At 39.0% G+C, this 24,815-nt stretch overlaps 1 protein-coding gene across 1 annotated transcript; it reads left to right on the forward strand.

The window, feature by feature from the left end:
- Positions 1-83: 83 nt before the first annotated feature.
- On the forward strand, positions 84-23,390 carry APLF (aprataxin and PNKP like factor; the record flags this gene model as incomplete). Its single annotated transcript, XM_069850900.1, is given in 10 exon segments — positions 84-258; positions 1,467-1,546; positions 1,548-1,628; positions 2,991-3,117; positions 5,551-5,729; positions 8,500-8,888; positions 14,312-14,437; positions 16,951-16,997; positions 18,436-18,474; positions 22,416-23,390. Coding segments are annotated over 10 exon segments (1,449 nt in total), but the record flags the coding sequence as incomplete, so codon positions are not given.
- Positions 23,391-24,815: the final 1,425 nt, after the last annotated feature.

A 24,815-nucleotide genomic window follows, 5' to 3' on the forward strand; every position in this document is an offset into this window, starting at 1 on the left:
TCTCCTGTTCCTGTTCCTGCTCTTGCTCCTCCTCCTTCTCCTGTTCCTGCTCTTGCTCCTCCTCCTTCTCTTGCTCCTCCTCTTGCTCCTCCTCCTTCTCCTGCTCCTCCTCCTCTTGTTCCTGCTCGTCCTCCTTCTCCTGCTCCTCCTCCTCTTGCTCCTGCTCCTCTTCCTTTTCCACCTCTTTCTCCTCCTCCCGCCGTAGCGGCTCCTGGTCTCGCTTCTCCCGGTGCCGTTGCGGTCCCGCTGTCCCTCCCGGTGAGGCGGCGGGTGTCCCCGGGGGCGGCCCGGCCCTGTCCCCGCTCTGCCCCCGCGCTCGGCTCCGGAGGGGTCGCAGGGGCGCTGTGAGGGGGGGCGGAGAGTTGGGCTCGCTCGGCCCGGGGAAGAGAAGGCTCCGGGGAGACCTTAGGGCAGCTCCCGGCGCTGTCAGGGCTGCGGGAAAGCTGAGGAGGGACCCTCGGTCAGGGCAGCGGGACGGGGACGCTTCTGAGCTGAGAGAGGGGAGATTTAGATTAGGTCTAAGGAAGAAATTGTTTTTCTGTAGAGATGGTGAGGAGCTGGCCCAGGTTGTCCGGAGAAGTCGTGGCCGCCCCATCCCTGGAAGTGCTCGAGGCCAGGTTGGATGGGGCTTTGAGCAGCCTGGTCCAGTCGGAGGTGTCCCAGCTCATGGCCGGGGTTGGAACTGGGTGATCTTCAAGGTCTCTTTCTACCCAAACCATTCTATGACACTTCTTGGTGGAGCCAAGTTGAGCCGGTCAGCGAGTGCCTCCAGTGTGATGCAGAAACCTGTGGAAGGGGCAGCAGTGACTCCAGGGTTGATGAAGCGCAGTGGATACGACAGCATCCAGGCGTTCCCCCACTGATTCTTTGTGCTAGCAAATTCACTAATGGAAGGGCGAGGGTAAAGGAAAATCAGTTGCACTTCCAGGAATGAAAAGCATTTTGGACACAGTGGCTCTGAGTGGAGGTTTTTAAAACCAGCACCTGTGTACGTGGTGCCCACTCATAGCTGCGGGCTTGTTGCCTCTAGTGAGCACTTGCAGAGAGGTGCTGGGTTCAATGGGCACCTGGTGCTGAAACCTCTAGTCTAACGTTGTCATCTGACTTTTAGTGTAGAACCAAATCTTGGGATGTTGTCGTATCTATGTAAAGCAGTTTCTGACCTGTAAATCTAGCTTTCTCAAAGTTTTGCTGTGACAGTGATTAGTGCGAATTATGTACTTAAAAACCAAATTGCTACAGCAGTGGTAAGCAGTGACTGGAAAATATTCCCTTCAAAATGCTCTCAGTGGAAGGTAGAAAGGAAGGCATGTATTTTTCCTCTGTAAATTCATGCAAGACTGTGTTATGGTCAGTTTAGAAGTATGCTAATAGCAAACGTTCACACCATCTCCTGTGTTTGAGTAGAACTGTGTGTTTATATTTGTGATGAGCTCCACTAGTTAAAAATGATTTTTCTTTGTCAGAAAAAGATCAGGAAGTGGATGCTGAAGAAGCGCCAACCGCTCATCTTGTTGAGATGTCTTATGGTCTGTCGTTAACAGAACCAGCATGTTCCAAGTAAGATCTCTCCTGAGATAAAGGGAGCCACAAAAATGAGAAAAAATGGTGCTGCTTCCAGACATTTGGTGGGTGCTTAATTTTTATTAATATTTGTAAACGTGTTGAAAATTAGAAAGATTTTGTTTTCTAAACTTTTTTTCCTCTGAGAAGTGAATTATGACAATCGAAGTTGTGTACTCAAAATATCTCTTGCGATTGTGTGTTATACAAGTATAGAAATACATTTCAATTATGTATTTATGTGTATGATGCTTACATTGCAGTAATTTGTTCTATTGAATATAAAACACTTGCTATTGCTACAGCAATATTTTAAGCTCACAGTATTGTAGCTGAGTTCAGTACTACAGAACCAAGTCCAGTCTCTGGTCCATATCAGTAACTGCCCCGTAGGTGCCCATGAAGGCTTAGGGGAATGAATGACTGTTCTTCCAGCCAGCCTAAAAGCTTTTGAGATCTGTATCTGCAGAACCTGCAGTCGGAGTGTAATCAGCATGTACTGGCTATAAATAATATCTGTTTATAATGTGCTAGTGGCCTGTTTCATTAGAATTGTAGAGCTGTGATGGAGTTATGTTGTTAAGATTCATATGAGCACAGAGATAAATAACCCTCCATTTTTCTCCAGGCAGCCAGAATCCTGTCTATCAAAACAGAGTTTTAAAAGCAAGCATCTTTTGCTTCTTTAAATGCTGCTGAGTAAAATGGCTTTCAGGCAATCTGGTAAACAGCGTATGGAGCCAGTGGAATTTTTCTTAGATCTTCTGTTGTGTATTTAGCAATGGTGTGCTGAAAGGAACACCTTGGTCACTGTACAGTAGGTAATAACTACGTACAACAAATGAAATGTCAGCCTTTACTGTAGCTGATGTTCCTGGGTTGGATACTTACCTTTCAGTAAGTAGAAATTCAAACTGATAGTAACACTTCCAGTAAATAACTATGTACTCTGTGTGACTTTGGTTTGTTTACATTGTTTTTACAGATGAGGTTTAGAGTGTGATTCCTTCCTGGGGAAAGGAATTGAAAGAATGCTAGCAAGGCTTTTCAGGGCTTTTTCTTTCCTTGTCAGGAAGGCATTTGTTTGTGAAACCTCCTCTTTCTTGTATCTGTACTTGTGGAAACTGTAGCATGGTGCTGGTAAAGCTCTTCTGTGAAGCTTTCAGTTTGTAGCCTTTTAGATATTTATTGCAAAGGTCTAAAGAGGTTTTGTTTACTCTGTGAAGGTTTCTATAGATGTTGTTTTTCTGCGCAAGTAGGAACTGTAAAATAAAATAAATAAAAAAGCAAGCAATGGGCAGCATCCAAAAAGTAGATGGTAATCCAGGATGCATTTCAAGGACATAGCTGTGTACAAACTTCTGATCTAGTTCTTTCCCTCTCATTTGTAAATGGAAAAAGACACTAAACAGTAAAGACTTTTTCAGGTTCCTCTTTCTAATGATAATGAAAATGAACAGTCAAAATCCATTCAAAGAAAAAGAATGCTTCCATCTTGGATGCTGGAAAGAGACCTCCTGGTTGAGACAATTTCTGAACCTGCAATGAAAGGAGGTAGGTTTGCAGTGCAATACATTTGCATATGAATGTACGTTTATGTGCTTTGATACCATTTTCTTAAATTATAACGGTAGCAGTAGAAAGTCTTAATTTGTTTCTTCTTTTTCTGTGCTCCATGCCTGGCAGCTGACATGCTATTGTCTCCTTTATCATCAGCCCTACGGCTGTGACAGCACTCTTTCTGATCAGCTGACTTGTATCAGAAACGGTGTGACCAGCAGGTCCAGCGAGGTTATTCTCCCTCTGTACTCAGCACTAGTGGGACTACACCTCAAATCCTGTGTTCAGTTCTGGGCCCATCGCCACAAGAAGGGTGTTGAGGCTCTGGAGCGTGTCCAGAGAAGAACAGTGAAGCTGGTGAAGGGACTGGAGAACAAGTCTTACGAGGAGCAGCTGAGGGAGTTGCGGTTGTTTATCTTTGAGAAGAGGAGGCTGTGGGGAGACTTTATTGCCCTTTATAACTACCTGAAAAGAGGTTGTAGAGAGGAGGGTGGTGGCCTCTTCTCCCAAGTGACAGGGGACAGGACAAGAGGGAACGGCCTCAAGCTCCACCAAGGGAGGTTCAGGCTGGACATCAGAAAAGAATTTTTCACAGAAAGTGTCATTGGGCACTGGAACAGGCTGCCCAGGGAGGTGGTTGAGTCACCATCCCTGGAGGTGTTTAAAAGACAGGTGGATGAGGTGCTGAGGGACATGGTTTAGTGTTTGATAGGAATGGTTGGACTCGATGATCCTAGAGGTCTTTTCCAACCTAGTGATTCTGTGTGTGATTTTCCTCCTGTTCTATTTTTTTTTTTTTATGCCAGATAACATACTCTTTTTGGACAGCTGAATATCTGAGGTTCTTGAGCCTTTTCCTGTAAACTCGACTGTTTTGTTTAGTATGTAAATTCTGGGTAGTTTCTGTACCTTTATTCCAAGCCTTCTCCACAATTAACTCACCAATGTATTGCCCTCTAAATTTAGATTTTTCTAATTTCACAGTTTTTAAAAGTAGGATTTTTTTTGGGGTGGTGGTGTGTGACTGAGTCAAACTTGATCACTTAGTCCAAAGATTCCTCCTAGGAGGAGCAGTTCATAATAATGTAGTAGTTTATTACCAGTATGTTGCTAAAGTAGTATTGCATTCCCTATTGTACTTCCTGCAAAAGGAAATTGCTGCATATTTGATAAATTTCTACTGCTGTTTGTCAACATTGATAGCAGCAGAATGCTGTGTTTAGTCACTATCAGCAGGTGACACAACGGTGCCACACTGGCACAATCCTGAGAAGATTTTCTAGCATATCCTGCTTTGGTCCTGGGAGCTTGTAAAGACTTCTAAAACTGCCATTAGACATTCTGTGACAAACATATCACAAAGCATTTATTGCTTTGAAGATTTTTAATGATGGAACTGGAGGACTAAAGAAATGAGAGAGGAGAAGGAAAATGACAGTGTACGCTAGCAGTGCTCCCCCAGCGTTTCTATCTTTCTCCCTGCTGAATACAGCTTGCCGCAACCTGCTTGTTGTTCTATGGTGAGGTGCGGCGTGGTTCAGGTGCCAACTGCTGAGTTTCCTTCCTTAGTCAGTCTAAGTGTATGATCTGCAGCTGGTGTGTCTGTGCCTGCTCCTCTCTGTCCAATAGCTATTCTTTAATGCTTCTTTTTCTACCATTTATTTCTGCTGAGGTGGTGTAATGGAGAAGATTGGCTTTTGATGCCCAAGCAGGCCTGCAGAAGTATTTCATGTAGTGTCTGACAAATTGCTTCCTATCCTATAGTAAATGTAGGTGTCTGGATGCATTAACCTGCGAAGTTGTGGCTTTAAACACCTCTGTCATGTGCCATCGACTACCTTGCCTGTTCCTTTCCTCAAAAGCTAATTTTGAGAAAACTATAAGAAGCATAAGAAACTTTATGCTTTGGGCTTTGTTCTTCCTTTCCAAATCTAGACTGTTGCCTACTGGCTTATTCCCTGGGATGTAAAAATTGTGCGTACCAGAGGACTTCAGATGTGTGTGTTGAGACCTGCACTACTGTGATTTTCTTATGGTTTTTGTTTTGTATGGGTTTTTTTTTGGGTGGGGTGGTATTTTCTTTTGTTTTGCTTTTTTTTCCACAAGTACTGTAATGTTTGTGATATATGTGTATATAATATTCGTTTCAAAGACTGAACAATTTGATCTGTGAGTGTTGAGATTTGGAGCTGTGGGGGCAAGGGTTATCTGTGTGCTGTTGACAGCCTGACCTCGAAGGAGCTAGAGATTTGTCCAAACACTGTTGGAACAATTTAAAAAATCATTACGTGGGGTGATGATTCCAGCTTAGAAGAGGTTGGTTCAATGTAGCTTTTTCTGCTTCAGTGTAGCTTTAGATTTCTAATGTGATCAGGATTTCACTGTAAAAATTGTATTCCAAAAGTACCCTTGTATTTTCTTTTTAAGGTAGTAAAATGAAAACAGGCCAAGGAAGGGGAGAAAGCAATATGGAGTCATTAAAATCAGAAGTAAATGTGCAGCAGAAAAAAAGATTAGCTTCTGGAGAAGCTCTGGAAGATTTTGAAAGTGAAGAACAAGATCAGTGGAAAAGGAGCTGTCTTTCCATCCCTGTCCCTTCACCTCAGGTAATTCTTTGGCTCAGGGCAGAACCATAGTATTACAGAAAATGAGAATGTAGTTGGCAATGTCATGTTGAAGGTTAGGTCTACAACGTAACTCTGTGTTCCGCTTGCGATTTGTTGTTAAGAGTTGTTTTGAAATGCCAATCCATTGTACAGTTCTATAGCAAGCATCCTGGAAGCCTTCAGAGACTTGGTTTTCTGCACTTCCTTGTTGAGAGCCTCTACAGAGGCATCTCTTCAGAGATCTCTACAGAGATGCCAGACTTTCAGCTTTACTGCAAGAGGCAGGAAAACATGTGCCGAAGTACCGGTCCCCAGAGTGGTTTGGTGTGTGATCTCCTTTTCCAAGAGCCCTTTAGGGGACAGGTGATGGTATGACCCTGGTGTAATGCAACATGAGTTTACCTAAACTAGTGCCATTCTAGTTGTTTAAGTTTCATGGTCAGAGAATTATGGTGTGTGGCCTAGCAACTGCTATGTTTTGAAGAAGGGTAGCAGGGAGTGTGCTTATGCCACTGTCTCAAAATCTGAACCAAAAAAAGGTAAGGAAAAAAAAAAGGTATCTGAAATCCAAAATGCTCTGTCCAGTTGATCAGTGTCTGTGTGTCTTCGTAGTACAGCTGCATTTGTAGGCAGGTAAATGCATACTGATATCACCTTGCTAGTAATGAAAAGAGGAGAATCATTAGGCAAACAAAGACAAACAAAACATTCTGCTGAGAACAAACTGAGGATTTCACAGACTTTTCCTTTAAGTGAATAATCTGGGTAGGAATTTCTAATCTTTAGCATTAGAATCGCCTGGATCTATAATAGGATCTGATAAAATAGTTAAAATACTATTATTTGGTATACCTGTCATTGGTTTTGACACTGCAAACAATTGGGGATTGGTTTTGTTTTTTAATTAAATATAAAGGTTAATTGAAGTTATCTATTCACGGAGAGCATAACCCTCATGGTAGTTTTGATATAACATACTGGTGTCTTTTAATCTGAAAAAGTGCTCAGCGGTGAGCTTGCTTGTTGGCTAGATACGTTAATACCAGCTGCGCTGCTATTTTCTCTTTGTCAAATTATAAGGTGAGTAACTACATAATGAATTATTTCATTTTACAATTTGAAGCCTTACTTATTTTCTTCTGATAATTTCATAAATCATTTTTATCTGAAGTACAGTGTAAGAAACTGGTTTCAGAACTTTGCAGTAAAAATAATGGGTTAGTGCAAGCAAAAGTAGTAATTATAGAGAGCTCTAAAAGATTGGAATTTTTATGTCAAAACCAAAACCATTCTTCTGCTGTCATATTTAAGGCGATTAAGAAACTATGCTGCGGGCCAGGAAGTAAAAAGAATCTTAGTTCTTTAAAGCGCCAACAGCCACCAGATGGCAGTGAGACCATATACACATTATAACCAGTGCCATTATTGCTGTTGTCACTGGTTTTCCTTGAGTGCAACCTGTTTTTTAACTTATCATCATCATAAATGTGAAAGTGTTTAGCCCCATTGTAGGCAATAGATTGAAATGTGCAATAGATAAGTCATAAGTGGGAGAGGCAAGTTAGAGTAATTTAGACCTCCTTTTGCAAATGAAGGTTTATTTCCTAAACTGCACTTGTTTGCTGAGCCTGATTTTGGGGGTGTCAATAATAAGAGTCATGTTTGTCTCTGAGTTGACTTCCTAAATATGCTGCTGTCGGGTTCGTTTCATATTATTGTTGAATTTGCCCCCTTTTTTAAATGACATTACTGCTCAAATGTCATTGTCTCTGCTTGTGGTTAGCAGTTTGTTAGACTTGCATTGAATGGAACAAAATCAAATAGGAAACCACCAGCTGATTTTCAAGCTCCAGTAAACACATCCATATGACGAAGTATAAATTTACTGGAGGGGGAACCCAGAGAAATTGTACGGAACACAGGTCTTCCAATAGTACTGTAGTGTATACAAGTAGTCAAACCTTCAATATAGGTAACATGGTTCCAGGTAGCATTTCTGTTGTCAGGACAGTGTTCCTGTCTTAGTTATGTATCTCATGTTTTTTCTAAAGCACACATCTCTTATTTTGGAGCATATGTACACTTGAAATTTAAGATGCAGTATTTCTCAAAAATGCAATAATTGCCTAGTGGTATCTACTGACAAATGTGGTTTATGATTTAGAGTCATTAGCTGAAATGTTTAAGATGTATTGGGCTGAGATTAAGCTCAAGGTATTTATCATGTATTCCCATATATTTCTCATATATAGATAAAGATATATAGATCTCATATACCTTGGTACATAAGGGATTAAACTTGATTCTTGTATAGGAATGTATGTTCTTCTAGAGCCTGTATCTTGTCACATATAACCCTCATTCATTTTTCAGGAGCAGTACTTTCAATTAAAACTTAATTTAAGCTCAAGTCCTTGGACTGTTCACAAACTGAAGTGATGAGAGAGGAATCTGATTGTGTTGTGAGGCAACGGAAGCTCAGGACAGGAGCTCTAGGATAAGTTTTTCTTTAAACTGCATGTGTATTTTTAGCTTGAGCCTTTCATTTAGCAGCTGTTTTTAGCAACTAACTTGAGTTTGGAAAGTCGAGTAGAAAGATGTTAAAGGCTGCACCAGATGATCTTTTGAGGTCCCTTACAAACTGAGCTGTTCTGTGATTCTCTGATTTTGAAAACTGGAATGATGAGATGAGGCAGAGTTTGACCATAAAGCTTTTAATTCTGAAGAGTGTAAATTATCAGGTCCTTCAAAATGTAACCTTGTTCCACAGAGTACATCTGGATTTCCTCTTGAGAGTGCCATGAGAAACATGGAAGGAAATGGCAAGACTGGAACAAAAAACCCTGGAAGTTCTCTGGAAAAAAGTGATAGGCAGCTGCATAGTAAATGCTCTAAAAGAATAGGTCAGATCTCCAGTAAAACAAGTAGAATTGAGGAAACAGAAAACAAAGAGCAGATTACTGGTTCTACAAGCCAACAAGCTCACGGGGGCAGGACTTCCCAATGTTTTGGTGCCCAGGAAGGGATTCTTGAGCCTGATGCAAATCTGGATTACGAGACCGAGGTTTCTGATTCAACCAGAAGTGCAGATGCTTCAGAAAGCTCCAAACAGATCAAGCATAAGAGGACACCTTGCATGTATGGAAAAAACTGTTACAGGTAAAGCAAAATTAAAACTAGCTTAAGATAGCTTATTATTAAGGAGTAATGTATGAGCTATGGAACAGAAAACAGTAAAATAATTACAAGCTTTGATTTGAAAAACATATTTTAGTACACAGGGGACTGATGACGAACAAGTGGCATAATAAGAATTTTAAAAGTCTAGAAGGAGGAGGTCTTCCTAGTGGCTAATGTAACTCAAACAAGGGATGAGGTACTTAAACAAATTTAGAAGATGAAGTGTTGTAGGAAAAACAAAGGTCCATTAAAAAAAAAATAAAAAAATCCCCTGTGTGTACAGTACACGTACCAGCAGGTAGAAGATATATGAATGGGCTTGAGGCTAGGAAATGACCAATGACTTGAGAACTGCAGCTGGGAGAAGGTTTTGTGTTCTAGGTGAATCTATGCAGGTTGTAAGCACAAAAGATAAGGCTAAGCTTGGAAACAGTGGGTCCTGTGGTTTTATTTAATGATTATTATTCTTCCCACCTCCTAAGGGTCTTGACCAATAGGAAAAAACAGAGGAGTTCTTTAGGAAAAAAAGCAAGCACAAGTAAATGGGTTCTTGTATATGTTTCATGTCCCTAATGCTGTCGGTAATTGTGTAACTCAAAAGTGTGAAGGTGTTGTGTTAATAAGCACATCAGACTTCTGGTTTTCATGTAGCTTTCTTTCACATATCTCAATTTTTGCCCTGAATGGATATCATAAGAAGATGTTTTATTAGGCAGTGAAGCTGATCCAATAGTACAAATGCAGCTTTTAGTTTGCTCCAGCTGCTTTTAATTTTGCTCTGACAAGTTTTCCCCTCTTAAGGTGATGTAATGCTCTGATATGCTGAAGGATTCCTAATGTTTAGGAATACAAATTGTAGTTATGTGTAATATGGACTAGGAGTCTGCATGTGCGTATTTCGTTTTGGGTCTGTATTCTAAAACATTTAGCAGCAATACTCTTGGAAAGTTTTGCTTTTTAAGAAAAAAGAATGCTCTGAAATAACACATAACAAAATCCTACTTTGCTAGAGAAATTTGTAAAGATGAAGTTTCAAAAACTTGAGCTTTAATTTTCAGGAAATCTCAGAAGACTAAACCTGCTTGTTTGCAGCAAAAGAAATATGCTTGGTAGTCTGTCTTAGTATTTGCTTTTAACACAAGACCACCAAGTAGGCTTTCTGCATTGATGTTAGATGTGTTAGAGTAAAGCAAGTCATTGGAGTTAGCCATATTTTTAACAGAACACGTATGTTAGTATGATTTGAATGGATACTTGAAAGGACCATGTTCATAGTGTATTTGATTTTCCATCGTGTAGTATTTTCCTTGAGCAGAAACTAGTTTTAGAGTTTTCCTCTCCTTCATAACTTCATGATAATTGTCTGCTAATGAGGTGTGCTGTAGGAATCAGCACCTTAAATGAGTACTGCTTTTGTAAGTGTAACATTTCCATAATGCTTTTTTCTATGTGATTTTTCTTATTTATAAAATGTCATTTATCCAATAAATAAGTGCTCTTCAGAGTTATAATCTTTATTTTGTAAACTGCTATTAAGGGCTACTTGTCTTCTGGACATGACTTTGGCACCTTTGGTAGGTGCCTAGTTAATGAGCACAAATTGAAAAGATTAGTTCTATTAATTTTAGACATTAACATGTCTTATACATTTAGGAAATAACTCTGTAACCCAGAGTTCAGTTTCCTCATTTATGAATTTGAAAACACTGCTTTTGAAAGAATCAAGCTTGGTACACAACTCTTGCTCCAGGGATTCTTCTTGTCATCGTCCTTCAGTAACAGATTCTCCTTTTGAGGTAGCCTGAAACTTTAGGAATTTGAAAGAAACTTCTATAACCACCAGGAGGCAGAGTGTTCTGTGTATGTTATGTTTGTGTTTGTTGTCAAGGAACTTACTCTTTGAATACTCGTGTTCATTTTCTTGTCTGCTGCTTGTTTTTGTCTGAAGTTAGAAGACTAGGGAATTAAAAAATAAATCCAAACCCATCTCCCCCTTTCAAGGGCTTTGTAGAAGGGGTGAAGTAGATCTGAACTCTCATCTCTAAAATGGCAACTCAAAATTTTTGTCCACAGTTCTATGCTTTTGCTAACTTGCGATACAGTGCCCTGCTGCTTGGGTGTGTTTGCATCTTTCTCACAGCTGTCAAAGCAGGGCATGCTCAGCCAACCTTTTGATTTGTGTGTGCAGTCTTCTACATACGTTGCTCTTTGTTTGTTTATGTAAATAACTATTTTTCGTTTCGCCTTAAGCCTGTCAATCTGGCAGCTGAAGACCTGCATCTGTCTCCCTGAGTCCTCTCTTCTAGTAACACTTAGAAGTTAGAACTTACAAGCATCTTACGTGTGGTTGTGGTATAACTTTGGCCTTGAATTCTTTGGCTTTATAACTAGTGTGGTAATTCATTGCACCTTCACTACCAGTTTCTTTAGTAGCTGAGAAAATAAGCCCTTCAGAAGACTGAGGCCTTCTGCTTGTGATTGTGGCGAGCAAGGGAGTCTGACCTAATAAATTAAACTTACTTTAGAAAAAGCTTGCAAGGTTGCTTTTGGTCACTGCACAGACGAAAAACTGTCTTAAGTGTTACACTGAGCTGTAATCAATTTCTGCTTGAGATGACTGCAGTGATTCTGAAAAATTTATCAACTTTATTTGCATAATTTTTGTTTGCATAGTTTTCTGCACCATGAAATGTGAGTACACAAATTCAGAGCTTCTGTGAAAGCAAAGTTGCAGTAACTGTGTATGTTTATAAAAAGGCAAATGTCCCACAATACTTTATTCTTAAAATAGGCTTTACTTACATAAAAATCAACCAATTAAAAGCTTAATGATTTTGTTTTGATCAGATGAATAAAATATTCCTGTGCAGTGAGGTTTTGTTGCGAAACTAATTCACTTTGGAGTGCAGCTCATGGCATGAACGATATGCTCTTACAACTCAAATCTCTTGTGTCTAAAAAAAATATTAAAAAGAAATACCCTCAAAGAAAGCAAACCCTTAATAAAAGGAAGAAACTTTAGATTTTTTTCAAGGAGGGAAAATGTTTCCTTAATATAAGCTAGACACTGTTCTACTTTATTTTGCTGGTTTTAATTCCATTTCTGTGTGTTTCACAATAAGTACAAATTATCCAGATAAAAGTAGGGTAAAATATGTTGTCTCCACTAGTCCGGAGCATCTGGAGGTAGGGTGCTTCACAGGTAGTGAAGCATCATGCAGTGGCCCAAAAATGCTGAAGCTTTGTGATAGGGAGTGTACATCAAGACCCTTTTGTTTCTTTTCCTCCTTCCTCTCGGGCTATTTTCTTTTTCTTTTTTCTTTTTTCCTCTCTCCTCTGATAAGGGCTGCTGTCCAAGTAGGTTTCAAAGTAAACTTTTTTAAATGAAATGGATATATCCTAAAATACAATGGGTTGGTCTTCTTTCGTTTGTGACTGTGTTGCTACTTGTATGTTATTATAGGAATAAATACAAAAATTATTTCACAGAATATTAGTTGCTTCTGTATCCCTTTGAGAAGGTGAATTGTGTTTCAAATGACCTGAAATTCTTGCTAATATTGCTAATAAGTTAGCTGTATACATTTAGAAAGCAAAGCAATATCCTCTAAAATTACTTGGGTTTGACCCATTTATTTTTAGGTGGGAAAAGAAGTAGGCACTGAACTTGAATTTGGTGTAAAAGATGTTTCCAGAGAACTTGTGGTAGAGTAAATGATTGGTAAATGAAACTCTGCAGTGATTTCTAGAGAAACAGTATTTATGTACACTAGTTTAGAGAAATGAACAGAACTACCAGAAAAGACCAGGACAAGAAGCCTGTCACCTATTTAAATAGACCCAAAGGACACTGGTCTTTGGTAAGTAGCTCATTGAAGAGTTTATCTGCAGCTTGCTCGTTGTGTTTCCTGAGCGAAAGGTACCAGGCAAACAGAGATTTAAAGTATTAATACTTTTCCAAGTGCATAAAAGGAGGCCTGAAGGGCTAGAAGAGCTCACAGGGCTCAAGTAATCATTTTGCAAAAGCTCCAACAGAAGCCTTTCTTTTTCCTTATTGTGGTAGTTGAAATGCTGAAATCAACTTCAGCTGTTCCCCATAAAGTTCATAGGAGGTGGTTATGAATTTAAAGGAAGAAGGCTTGTGATCATTGAGGAAGCTGTTGTATATGTAGCTAGCTACATAGATGTTTCTGGCTTTGTGTTTCTAAATAAAGCTATAACAAGTGTAAATTAAAGCAGTCACAAACACATTGAAGATTATGTACTCTGGAACTAGTGTTGTAAATCACAGAAGTCTTTTGTGGATGTCTTTTGGAAAATTGTTCAAATAGCTCATATTTCTTGCTTTTATGCTTGGGAGAAAAGAAATCATAAGGAAAAAGCAGATTTGCTTTTGGTACCAGTGTGTTTGCTTTGACATTATTTTTGTGCTATGTTTTGGTCTGTCACGTGAATGTCTCCTAAAGTTGCAGCTTGTTTTTCTGTGTTCTTTTTAATGTCACTTACAGGAGTTTTGTAAAGCAAACTCTTCTCTAAGCAGCGTTGTTGACAGCTGCCTTGTCGTGTATGGTGTGTATTCCAATTTCTTGTCTAGAAGCAGTAGAGATGTTCTTTCAACAATGCGTAGATTTGTATGTTATCACTTACTTTGGATTCGACTGCATAAATGTTGTGGATGCTTGTAATGTGCTTTCATCACTAAAGGTGTGACTGCACTACATACAGAGTTGTTATGTCTTATGGTATAACTCCATGTCATTGCTGTAATTTCCTATTTCAAATGAAATGTCATAGTAGGCAAAGCAAATTTGGCAATATAACCAGTGTCCGGTAAGCTGCTCCATTTGGAATAGCATGCTGGCATTTGTAGTATTCAAGTGAGGAGGAGGAGTAACTTGCCTACAGACCAGAAATTATAGTTGAGACACATTGCCTGAATCTAGTAGGCAATCACTCAAAGGTGTGGGGAGTCTTTAGTACTGGGGTTGTTTGGCTGCCATGTGTTGGCCCTTCAAACTTGAGCCAAGGCTTTGGTATTAGTTTCTATAGCACTTTGGTAGCTCCAGAGGGAGGCATAATGGCCAGTCAACCACTGAGAAGGAGTCACGCTATATCACTACATCAGTAGATCGTGTAAATGTTGGAGGTTTGAGACTTGAAGGTAATGGAAAATAGGAAAATTCCTCGTTTAACCTCTTTTTGCAGCATGTGCTGGGACAAAACTTTTCTTCTGTTAACCTAGACGTAGGTCTTGCATTCTGCGTAAAGTTAAACATGAAAAGCTTCTCTTTATCTAACCACAGAAAAACGAATTGTCACCGATTCGGTGACAATCTTTCTTATCTCACACTTCTCATGTTTAAATTAACAGTCACTTCTCGATACATATTTGTCTTTTGCAGGAAGAATCCTGTTCACTTTCAACAGTTCAGTCATCCTAATGATGTTGATTATCATGAAACGGAGGTCATAACTCAGGATGACAACGATAACCGGCCTGAATGTCCATATGGAACAGCTTGTTACAGGTAAAGAAACACTGAACAAAACGGCTTTTCTTGTTTGCAGGTTAAGAAAGTTCTCCATTGGAGTTACAAAATTACTATAGAACAACTAGTAATTCTTGATGTTAAATCTTGACTGTAGCCTATCATTAGGGCTCTTTCTAAATTCTCGCTGCCTTCTGAAATTAACAGCAGGCAGGCTGCTATTTTTGCAGCACCAAAATGTGTGCAAAGTGCTTGTTAGTGTTTTCAGCTAGTGAAGATGAAAACTTGATGTTTGGAACCTTTTCGGTGACCTAGAGAAAAATGGTTTTTCACTTGTGAACATGTAGAAAACTGTTCTTATTTTATATAAACAATAATTTATTGTAACGTGTTGTTCTCGATATGTAACTTTTAGTTTACGTTTCAGTAGAGTATTTGTTGAGATTTTGTACAAAAACTGTTTTAATCAATATTTGATTTATTAGAAAGCATAATTTAGGTAACAGCAATAAAATCCAGTTTATGGTTGGCTACAATTTATTTTAAGCTCTGTTGATTTTCTTTGAAAGATTGGCTTAATTAATTTTGTTTCACAATGTCTAAGTTTTACCCTTCCATTAAGCAGAGTTTAATGACTGCTGTGTAATTGATGCAGTGGATGAAAGGATACATTTTTAGCTAACAGCACTTCTGGGAGGGCGTATTGAAACTGAGGTCTGCGATGAATGAAGATTGTGACTAAGCAGATACATTTTCCCCTGTCTTTCTCAGAAAGTGTGGTGATCCTAAAGAGTGTGTTCTCTATAAAACATAATAAAAGAAAAAGCCATGTTATATTCAGCTAATGCAGAAAAAGTGTTTTTCTTCTGAAAAATAGCTGTGTAGTTTAATTTCTAATCTTAGGATGAGAAATGTGTGTTTATACCATTAACCAAATCACCAGCTTACTTTTCAGAACCACAATGGATACTTTATCCAAAACCAGAACTATCTTTCTTTCCAGATATGACAACCTCTGTTCTGTGTTAGTTGATGATTTCTTAATCTGTGTTTCAGTCTTTGGGGGCAGAGGAAAAGAACCACCCATGGCACAATGATAATTCTTTCAACAAAGCAATAGATGCAGTTTTAAGGGTTTTCTTGTTGTTTTTGTTGTCTTTATCTATTGTCTACTACTTGAGGGAAACGTAGTTAAATGATCTAAGTGCTATGCCTTGAGCTGCGATCAAATGGTCTAGTGCTGATGGTAGTAGTGAAACACTAAAATAGTTAATGCTTTTTGTTCCACTACAGTGTATTTAATTGGAAGCTGTATTTCCATTTTTTAATTCAGATAAGTACCACTTCTAATGCACACGTAAAGTACTTCGGGTTGGCAGAGCTGCAGAAGTGTAAATCAACTTGAAGTGTGTGAATTTGTCACAAGGTATTTGACATAAAAATAAGGTTTTTCTACCGAAGACTAACTATATTACTTTGTTCTTTGAAGATTAAGAAAACATAAATAAGCAACTGATTTTACACGGCAGTCTTCATAGCAAGGGTGTTTTGTAAAACAAACTTCTGCAGCTACAGAAATCAATCTCAAATTTCAAGTAGCACCACATGGTATGTCACTCTAAAGAGCAGGCTTTAATTGTTGCTTATTTTCAGAAGCAAAAATTAAAACAGCTGAACTGTTTTTCTTTCTGAAATTAGAATCTTTAAAAATCTTCTGCACAAAAATAGAGTTGAAACTGTTTTAATGTGCAGCCCTGAGAAAAGCCTCTAATATACTAGCAACACAGAATAGCAAAATGTAAGTTGGACCAAGTTAGACTACTAGAGCAGCATTGGATGACTGAGGGGGAAGCTCTGTCTGTGTGTTAATGATCTGGATCACAGCCTGAATGAGGGGAACAGGTATTGCAGACCCAACAGTAAGTTGACTTTAATTTTCTTTCATTGCTTTGGTGCTGTTTTTTTATAGAAGATATGTAAACTGGTAGACTGAACTTGCTGGATTACAGCAGTGTATTGCAGAAATGAGTCATCTCTCTCAAAATCCTTCTGTGGCCTCTCCCTGTGGCCCTCTGAGAGAAGCAGTTCTCTCTAAATTCTTTAATTTTCCCAAGCTATTTGATTTGTAGCCTTGTGTTTCAGAAAGTGGAAGCTACACCTGGACATCTCAGACCTGTAATGCACTGTGCACGCATTGTACTTAATGCACTACAAGTTATGTTTTGGCTTCATTTTTAGTGAGAGTTAATAATCGGATCAGTTCTTTTTATACTGACCAAATGCATCTTGTCATACAACTTTGGAAACTCCCTCATCTCTTGCTTTTGATCAGCTATCTGTTTTTTTAGTACTGAAACAAGAGCAGCTCTTCTTTAACGTGATTTTTTTTTTCACCTTACATACTACAAGCTGAGACACTGCCATAAGGCACTGGTCGCAGAATTTTATTTTGAAGAGAAATGGAAATTATTGATAAAATACCAAAGACTTCTGGGCTCATTACGTGTGGAACATGGTGGTGAGCTGAGCTTTTACTGTTTTCTTCTTTGCAGGAAGAATCCACAGCACAAGCTAGAATACAAGCACAGTGCGCCTCCAGGTAAGCCAAGTTGTTTAGTGTAGCTCAAGGTGTGTGTGTGAGGAACCCCAAAACCCAGTAATGGATACAAAAAAAATTGGGCTAAAATGCTTTCAGCTACTGTAAGTGAAAAACTCTGCATTTGCAGCTTGCTTTGTAATACTCTGTGCCCTTGTGCCACTGAAGTTTGAGATCTTGCCCTTGTCTGTGATGGGGAAGATTGCTTGGCCGCTGCAAACTTGCATTCTGTCAAATGTTTTTCAATGCAAGTGAGACAGTCTGGGCCAGATACAATTAACGTAGTTCATATGCTCTTGTATCTCACATACTGACAAAAATGCTGTATGGCAAGTGGCTTTTTTCCTGAGCTTAGTAGGTTTTATTGAAAATAAAACATTGTATAGTGTGGTATTACTGGATCTCTGGATTGTACTTCCCCATCCAGAGTGGGAGTATTACAGTGAAAACAGGGAATATATCTAGGTGTTACTGAACTGTTTTTAAACGTGGCAAATGGCTGCTGCAGTAAATTATTTCTATAGCTTTTCTCCCATCCCCATAGCAAAATGTGTACACAGAAATACTTTTGTGTCTTAGCTGTCTAGATTCATATCTTTATATATAGATTTCATACTTACATTTTTATTTTTATTCTTATGTTTATTTTTATTGGAAATCCTCTGGAAACATTAAATTATAAAATCTTGTGATGGTCTAAGACAAACATTGCAAGCACGTCTGTCTGTTTTGGTTTTTTTTTTCCTTAGACCAGTGATTTGCTTACCGAGAGAACAAATTTTTGCATGTGTGTTCTCTTGAGGCTAGGAGGGCATATAATTAAAACTGAATCTAAGTTTCTATCCTAATATTTATCTAGTCTTTTATATCCCAGTAGGTAGACTTGTTGAAAAACACAGAGGGGCATAATGTTGACATTTTGTATGCTCTTTAAGAATTCAAAGAGATAATTTGCATTTTTGTGGTTTTCTTGGTTATTGGACTTCAAGATTTTTTTTCCACTTGAAATCCCAATGCAGTAAACCATACTTCAGAGCAGAACGGTTACAGAAATATAATGGTAATGTATTTTACTTTAAAGAATCAGGATTATGATACTATTAAGGAGAAACTGCATTTATGTAAATAATGGTGTAAAATATTTAAGTGCTTTGAAATATTCTAATTTTGTGATTTAAAATAAAAATACCACTCTTAATGACATTTTTCTACAAATGGAATGGTTCATAATTGTAAGAAGAGTTCATTTTGGTATTCTCTCACATATCATTCAATAAAAAAATAGTTTATAGGGACAGGAGAATAGTTTTTATGCTTGTAAATACAACACAGTTGTTGCAGCATTACTTTAATAGGTCAGTCTTTTATTGTAGAACCTGCTGTGATTAACCCTTATGCTCGGTTCTACTCTGTCATGACTAATAACTTTTTTTTTCTTTAGTAACTGAGAGAGGAACCAGACAACGCACATCGAAAAATAGTGAGTATGTTCCAACGTTATGAATAGGCACATCAGCATAGGATGTGACTGATCTACTTTGGTTTTTTTGGCTTTTAATAGTCCTGGAAATGCTTGATAGTACTTAACTGAGGAGAAAGTAGTTGTTATTTTAGTAAAACCCTGCTTGCTCTTTTACAAGTAATAGTGCTGAAATTGGATTTGTGCCAGGCTTCTTGGATGAGCATACCTGTACTTCTCTGGAATCAGGCAAGAAAACAAACAAATGTTTTAAGGAGAGACACATATGGCTGAATTGATTCTTCCTTCTTTACACAGGGGTCATAGTAGGATGAAAGGAATCCAAGTGAAGGTTGCCCTGTAAAGAGTGATTGCTCTGAAAACATTAAAATATTTCTTCTGCATTGCACTGACCTTTAAGTAACTTTTAGGTGACATCTATGCGTGTGCTGATGAGCTTTTCTGACATTTACTATGAGGTATCAGTGTTTCAGGCAAAGGTACTGGCTTGTTAGGACCCAAGTGTAGAAGATGGTTAATGCCTTTGAGCTGGGGGCAGCTTTCACTGTACGCAACATGTATCCTTACTTCAGTTTCTAGTCATCAGTGAGGATTATTTAGCAGCACAGGCAAACTGTAGTCTCTCTTGATAATGTAATAATTGTGTATGTGCATCTTATCCTTTTACCAGCCGTGCACCTAGCTTGCTTTGCTGCTGCTGACGATGTTAGCTTATATGTTGTGGGTACATTGACTCCAGTTTTAAATAGCCTTCAGGTCTGTTTCCAGGCTTCTACTGTGTCTCAGATTCCAAATGTGACGCTTCCTATTCTTTCTAAAATAACTTAAAAGTGAGCTTTAAAGAGCGATATGAAAGTCTGATGATATGGTGTCTTCACTTTCCCTGGCCTGAGCAAGGCATGAGGATGTGGAACTGCTGCATCTCAAGTGGAAGTGGGAGCTGGCTTGTCTTGAGATCACCAAGGTGTGGCTGAGCATTTCCAAAAGAAATCTTCAAAACAGGCTTATTTGTTACCTGCTTTGCTGCACCCCATGGGTACCAGCCCCATCATGGTCACTGCTCTCTTATTGAAAGCGTATTACAGCATGGTGAGAATTGCTAGCAGCACTGTAAGAGCAGTGAGGAGTTTAGAGTTTATGGTGAAGCAAGCTGGACTGTGTGCATATATAAAGTCCTTCCTCTAAATCTTGAAGGTTTAATATTGCAGCAGCTGTGCCTTTCATAAGAACACCTTTCTGAATGGTAGTTCTTGCGTGGGCAGCTCGTGGCAGGTGGTCAGCTAAGTGTTACTGTGGATGGAAAAGGGCTTAGTTTGTGAGCATGTAAAACTTTTAACACAGAAGTGAAATTCAATATATCAACTCCTCTTACTAAGTAAGAACCAGGGAAGAATTGATATTCTGTGCACAAGGCAAATAAGGGAATTAATTAAGTTGCTGCTTGTATTTGCTGATACATTTTTTTTTCACCAGTATCTTGTTGACTGGTTTACTTAGCTCTCTTGAGGGCAAAGCTTGTGAAAGACTGGGCTCAGTGGGTTCGTATTTGAGGCAGTCATGCCAAGCCATGCAAGGTTGCACAGACAGGCAGGGCTCCATTAACCTTTATTTTTTGCTGTACAGCATGACTGTGCTGTTAAACACAAGAGGATTAATTTCCATACAAGTGTATTTAAACTCCACCAGCTAAAAGAAGAAGGGTACCATCTACATGACATGTTTAGTTTTTAACATCTTCAGTCTGCCAGAGGGATTGCAAATTGCCTGTAGAGAATGTGCTCTATGTTCTGAGAAATATTCAAAGGCATCTCAGGGGGGAATGGTCGTAAGGGAGGAAGCTGAAAAAAGGTCAGAGTTATGCTGTCATTAAATTCTCACTGCTGAATGACCTCGCAGCATTGTTGTTACCTAGATGAATGACCTGCTGTGGCTCTGAACTATGCAGGATTCTCCTACACACTTCTCTGGAGGTTTTCTAGCAAGCTGATTAGCTTGCTTCCAAGATTTTCTTACAGTCTTGGAAATGGGTGATCAGCAAGCTTTTGTCTCCCAGCACAGAACACACAATAATTAAGCTGTACTTAATGAGTAGCTTCAGGGCTTGTGTGGCTGAATTGAACTGTAGCAGAAAGAAGGGGGAGTGGGAAGACATGGAAGGAAGTGCATAATTCACTGCTGAAATCTAAAAGCATTGATGTACAGGAGTAAAAACATAGCATGCTCCCCGTACATTTGTAGGAAAAAAAAGAAAATATATAGGTTGATGGAAGTAATGCGTATTTTGCCAGAAAATTCCTAGCTCTGCTGTAAAATACCCACAGTGCTGTGAAGGTGACAAAGAGTTTCTTTACTAAGCAGGTTTCGGGCTTATTGTTCTTGTAAGATGAGAAGAGGGAATTTGTTCTTGCCATATTTAGCATCTTTGTTTTGAACTCTCCCCTCCAAGACATAATTTGCTCTGCAGGACCATAGTCTGTGATTTGATAAGTAATTCTGCTGGTAAACATGGACGTGATTAATTTTGCCTTAAGTCTGATGAGCAATAAACTAGCAAGCGTAATAGTGGATGACAGCTCAAACTGGCAGAGAGCATTTTCAGGATTTTCTGCTAGGAGGTGCACAGTCAGTCCTACAAAGAATATTGATTACCAGCCATAGGACTTTTTTTCAGTTATCTTATTGGCTGTGTCACGCATGGCTGATGTTATTCTAGGTGGACATTCAGTGTCTCTGTAGCACAATTCATCCATAAAATGGTGTATCTTTGAGATACTTGACTAATGCTGTAAACGCTTCTGAAAAGCTTGGGTGAGAGTGGCTATAGAGTATAAAATGTTAATCAGACTATAAAACAGTTCTGGAGTAGTAACATTGCCACTAGCAGAAAGCTAATTGATAGAGGATTTGATTGGACTACATCAGTACTGGTTTTCTTGCTTGTTCACCCTGTGTATAGCTTGAGCAACTGGGGCTTCAGCCCATGGTTGCAAGAGATTGGTAAGAAATGCTTATGGCTAATATGAACTTTTTTGATTTGGACTGGGGTCCGTAGCCGAGGAAATGAACAGATTTGTAGTTTCATATGAAAGATGATAAGAACTGCTCAACAGATAGATTATCTGTATGAGATCATTGACGTGTGTAGGTGAGATAAGAATGCAAAACTTGGAGGCTGGGAAGAAGGGGAATAAGCACGGTTTTACTTAGATGTATGACTTAAAGGCAGACTGGAATATTAAGACTGTGGCTAATTAGGAATTGTGGACATGTAAGAAAAAATGAGATAGCATAAGCTTGTAGAGCAAAGGTTACACACATCTGTCAAAATCAGAAAGCAGCGGAAATAAACTTGTTAAAGGTTCACAGTTACTGTTACATAATAGAAGGTAATGCTGCCATGGCAGCAGCTTTGTACACACTGTCATGTCAGATAGGTAAGGCTTCTCCAAATAACAGAATTATCCTGTCTCTGGGAATTGGTTTGAACATTGGTTTAAATGTGCCAACATATCCAAGCAATTACAAGAATACTGCAAGAGAAGCTGTGTAAAACAGTTTAGGAACATGCTGTGGAGAGCATCCATTTCTTGTAAACAGAGGTTTCTGAGTCTTTGATTCCTGCCAGTAAAAAGCATTGTGAAATACTGTAAAGGCAGAAGGCAATTTCATCACAAAAGTGTAGGTTCTGAAGATGATGGGTGGACAGCAGATTAGAAAGCATCATGATAGCACAGACTGAACTGGGAAACAGGTAGGTGGTGCCCAGCTCAGGAAAGATGTGTTTAGTGTTTGTTTTTTCCTTAGCTTGTGTTCAGAAAGGAAGCACAGACTGTCCAGCATGGATCCAAGTTGAGAGTGTAGGAGGTGAATGATCTAGCAGATTCCCTTCTCTCACCTGTATTTATGATTCAGGAATATATATGACATTTCTGTCCCTACAGGAGAAAGGGCTGTGGAGAAGGACAATGCCAATGATGATGAACCAAATGAATATGACCTTAATGACAGCTTTATAGATGATGAGGAAGAGGAGTGCGAGCCTACGGATGAAGACTCTGACTGGGAACCAAGTTCAGAAGACAAGGATAACGAAGAAGTTGAAACACTCTTGCAAGAAGCACATAGATTTGTTAAGACCAAAAAGTAGCTACACAGAACAAAATGATGAATGTCTGATCTGGTTGTGTTAAAACTTGGATGCACCAGAAAAGGAATTGCTTTTTCCTCAGTGATGTAGGCACTACAGGAGGATTTTAATGGGGGTGAGGGGATTCAGCAACACCTTTCTTTTCTATATGTATTATTTGGTGAGTTTTTTTTCATTTTATTAAGTTCTGGAGCCAGAGGACTAAGATCTGTAAGTGTTTAGGTTTTATTTTCTGGTCTATTTCTTCTGCAGCACCACTGGTGTCTCATGGTTGGAAATACAGTTTTGAAGGTTGCTAATACTTCATCCTGTTAATGCTTCATTCCTGTGCTTGAAAGAAATATTGGCATTAGGGAAGTATTTTGTTTTACTGAAGCTCAGTACTGTGTTGAATAAAGATGAGTTCGGCTTCATACCTGCAGTATTGCAGACTAAGTCTTGGTGATCACTGGCGGATCTATCTAAATAATTTTTTAATATTCTTATGAGTTAGCACAGTCTCAAACTTCATTAGTCTGCTACCAGCTTTCCTTTTAGGCTTAATTTCTTTGATTCTCTTGATGTACAGTAAATACAGATTGTCTAGATCACTTGAGAACAGTTTCCTCATGTATTGAACCACTTGGTTGTATCAACAATAATTATGGCGTATTTGCTCTAATTACAGTAGTGCCTCTTACCATACATCACTGGAATTGTGTTCAGTTCACAATGAGACTGAAGTCTTGATGACTATTTTTGCACAATTAAACTTGGTAAAAAGTTGTAACTGTGTCTATGGTTTCTAAAGACTTCATTGGAAGATCTTGCCTTTAGTGTGTCCGCAACTTTCTTGAGGTTTCAAGCAAGTAAATTAAAAAGTGTTAGTGTCTTTCAGGACAGATGCCTGGAACCCTGTGAATGGGGGGCTTTTTGGACGCAATTCTGAAATTCAGCAGGGAAAGCATTCTTGTGTGACTTTGACTCTCCTGTGGACCTCTGCCAAATCCTAGTTGAAAATAGACATCCAAATACACTCAAGCTTTTCAGTTGGGTGGCAAAATGTTCTCTGATGAAAACAAAATGGCCATTGCTACAAGCTGCCATTGGGCTGATTTGGGATGCTGGATCATCTTTTGCCAATTGTGTCAGAAGGTTCTCTCAAAAATTGTGGATTCTGAAAATGTAAACATTCATGATGGGTGACTGTTCTGAATTTGAAGAACATCAGCTTCTGTTGGCCAGTCCTTACTGTCTGTTAAAGCTATTTCATACAGAAAGAATCCAGTCAGTATTTATAGAGTCCGATGATTTCTGTGACTGTAATTATCCTCAAACAGAAGCATTCTGTATTGTAGCATTATCTTGTGAATGGCTTTTTAAGCGGGTCTTAGGAGCTTCTAGCCCTTGCTTCGAAAGCAGAAGCCTCCAGAAACACTGGAGGTTCCTGGTCAGAAATGTAATCACAAGAGCAAGTTTAGAAGCAATGCTTGAATTTGCATGGTGGATCAAGTTTTATTACTGATACATCAGGACTGAAAAAAACATGTGGTACTGAAAGAGCATACTGGGAAAGTCAAAGCTGTAATCAAGCTGCTCTATGCCGGCAGATTGATGTTATCTCTGTTGAAGTATATGTTCCTATACTTGTATTCTTTCCTTAGCAGTGGTGTATATATATTTATTGTTCTGGAGGGGTGAACTTGTTACTGCAGGATATCAAAATATTGATTGAAACTACTCTGAGGTACAGGTGAGACTACGCAGACACTTAGCAGACCCTCAAATGTGAAGTTACCCAGTATTTTTCAGGAATGCACCACAACTTAGAAGGATGAGTCTAGAGATAGCCCTGTGATCAGACTCACTCTAATTGTAGTTTATTCTGTAAATATGTTAGTGAAATAATAAAAGGGATGTCTGACCATCTCTGCCAGCTGCCTCCCAAAGGCAGAGTATAACATTTCAGCATATAGTCTCTGCATCAAATTAGCCCATAATATATGCTTATTAGCTCTGGGAAAAAGACTGGTGAAATATTTACCACCCCCATCAAAGAGAATGTTTTTTAAAATACCATACTTCTAAGTAAAATGAATGAGAAGGGCAGTCACCTGAGAGGGTCCTCATCTGTTTTCATAAGGCGAGGGTAAGATGGGTAAGCTCTCTGTTTCTTGCATTGAGGCTCAAACTGTTATTTCTCCTCCTCCTTTTA

This window comes from Phaenicophaeus curvirostris, chromosome 2, assembly GCF_032191515.1.
Source record: "Phaenicophaeus curvirostris isolate KB17595 chromosome 2, BPBGC_Pcur_1.0, whole genome shotgun sequence".
Taxonomy (NCBI): Eukaryota; Metazoa; Chordata; class Aves; order Cuculiformes; family Cuculidae; genus Phaenicophaeus; species Phaenicophaeus curvirostris.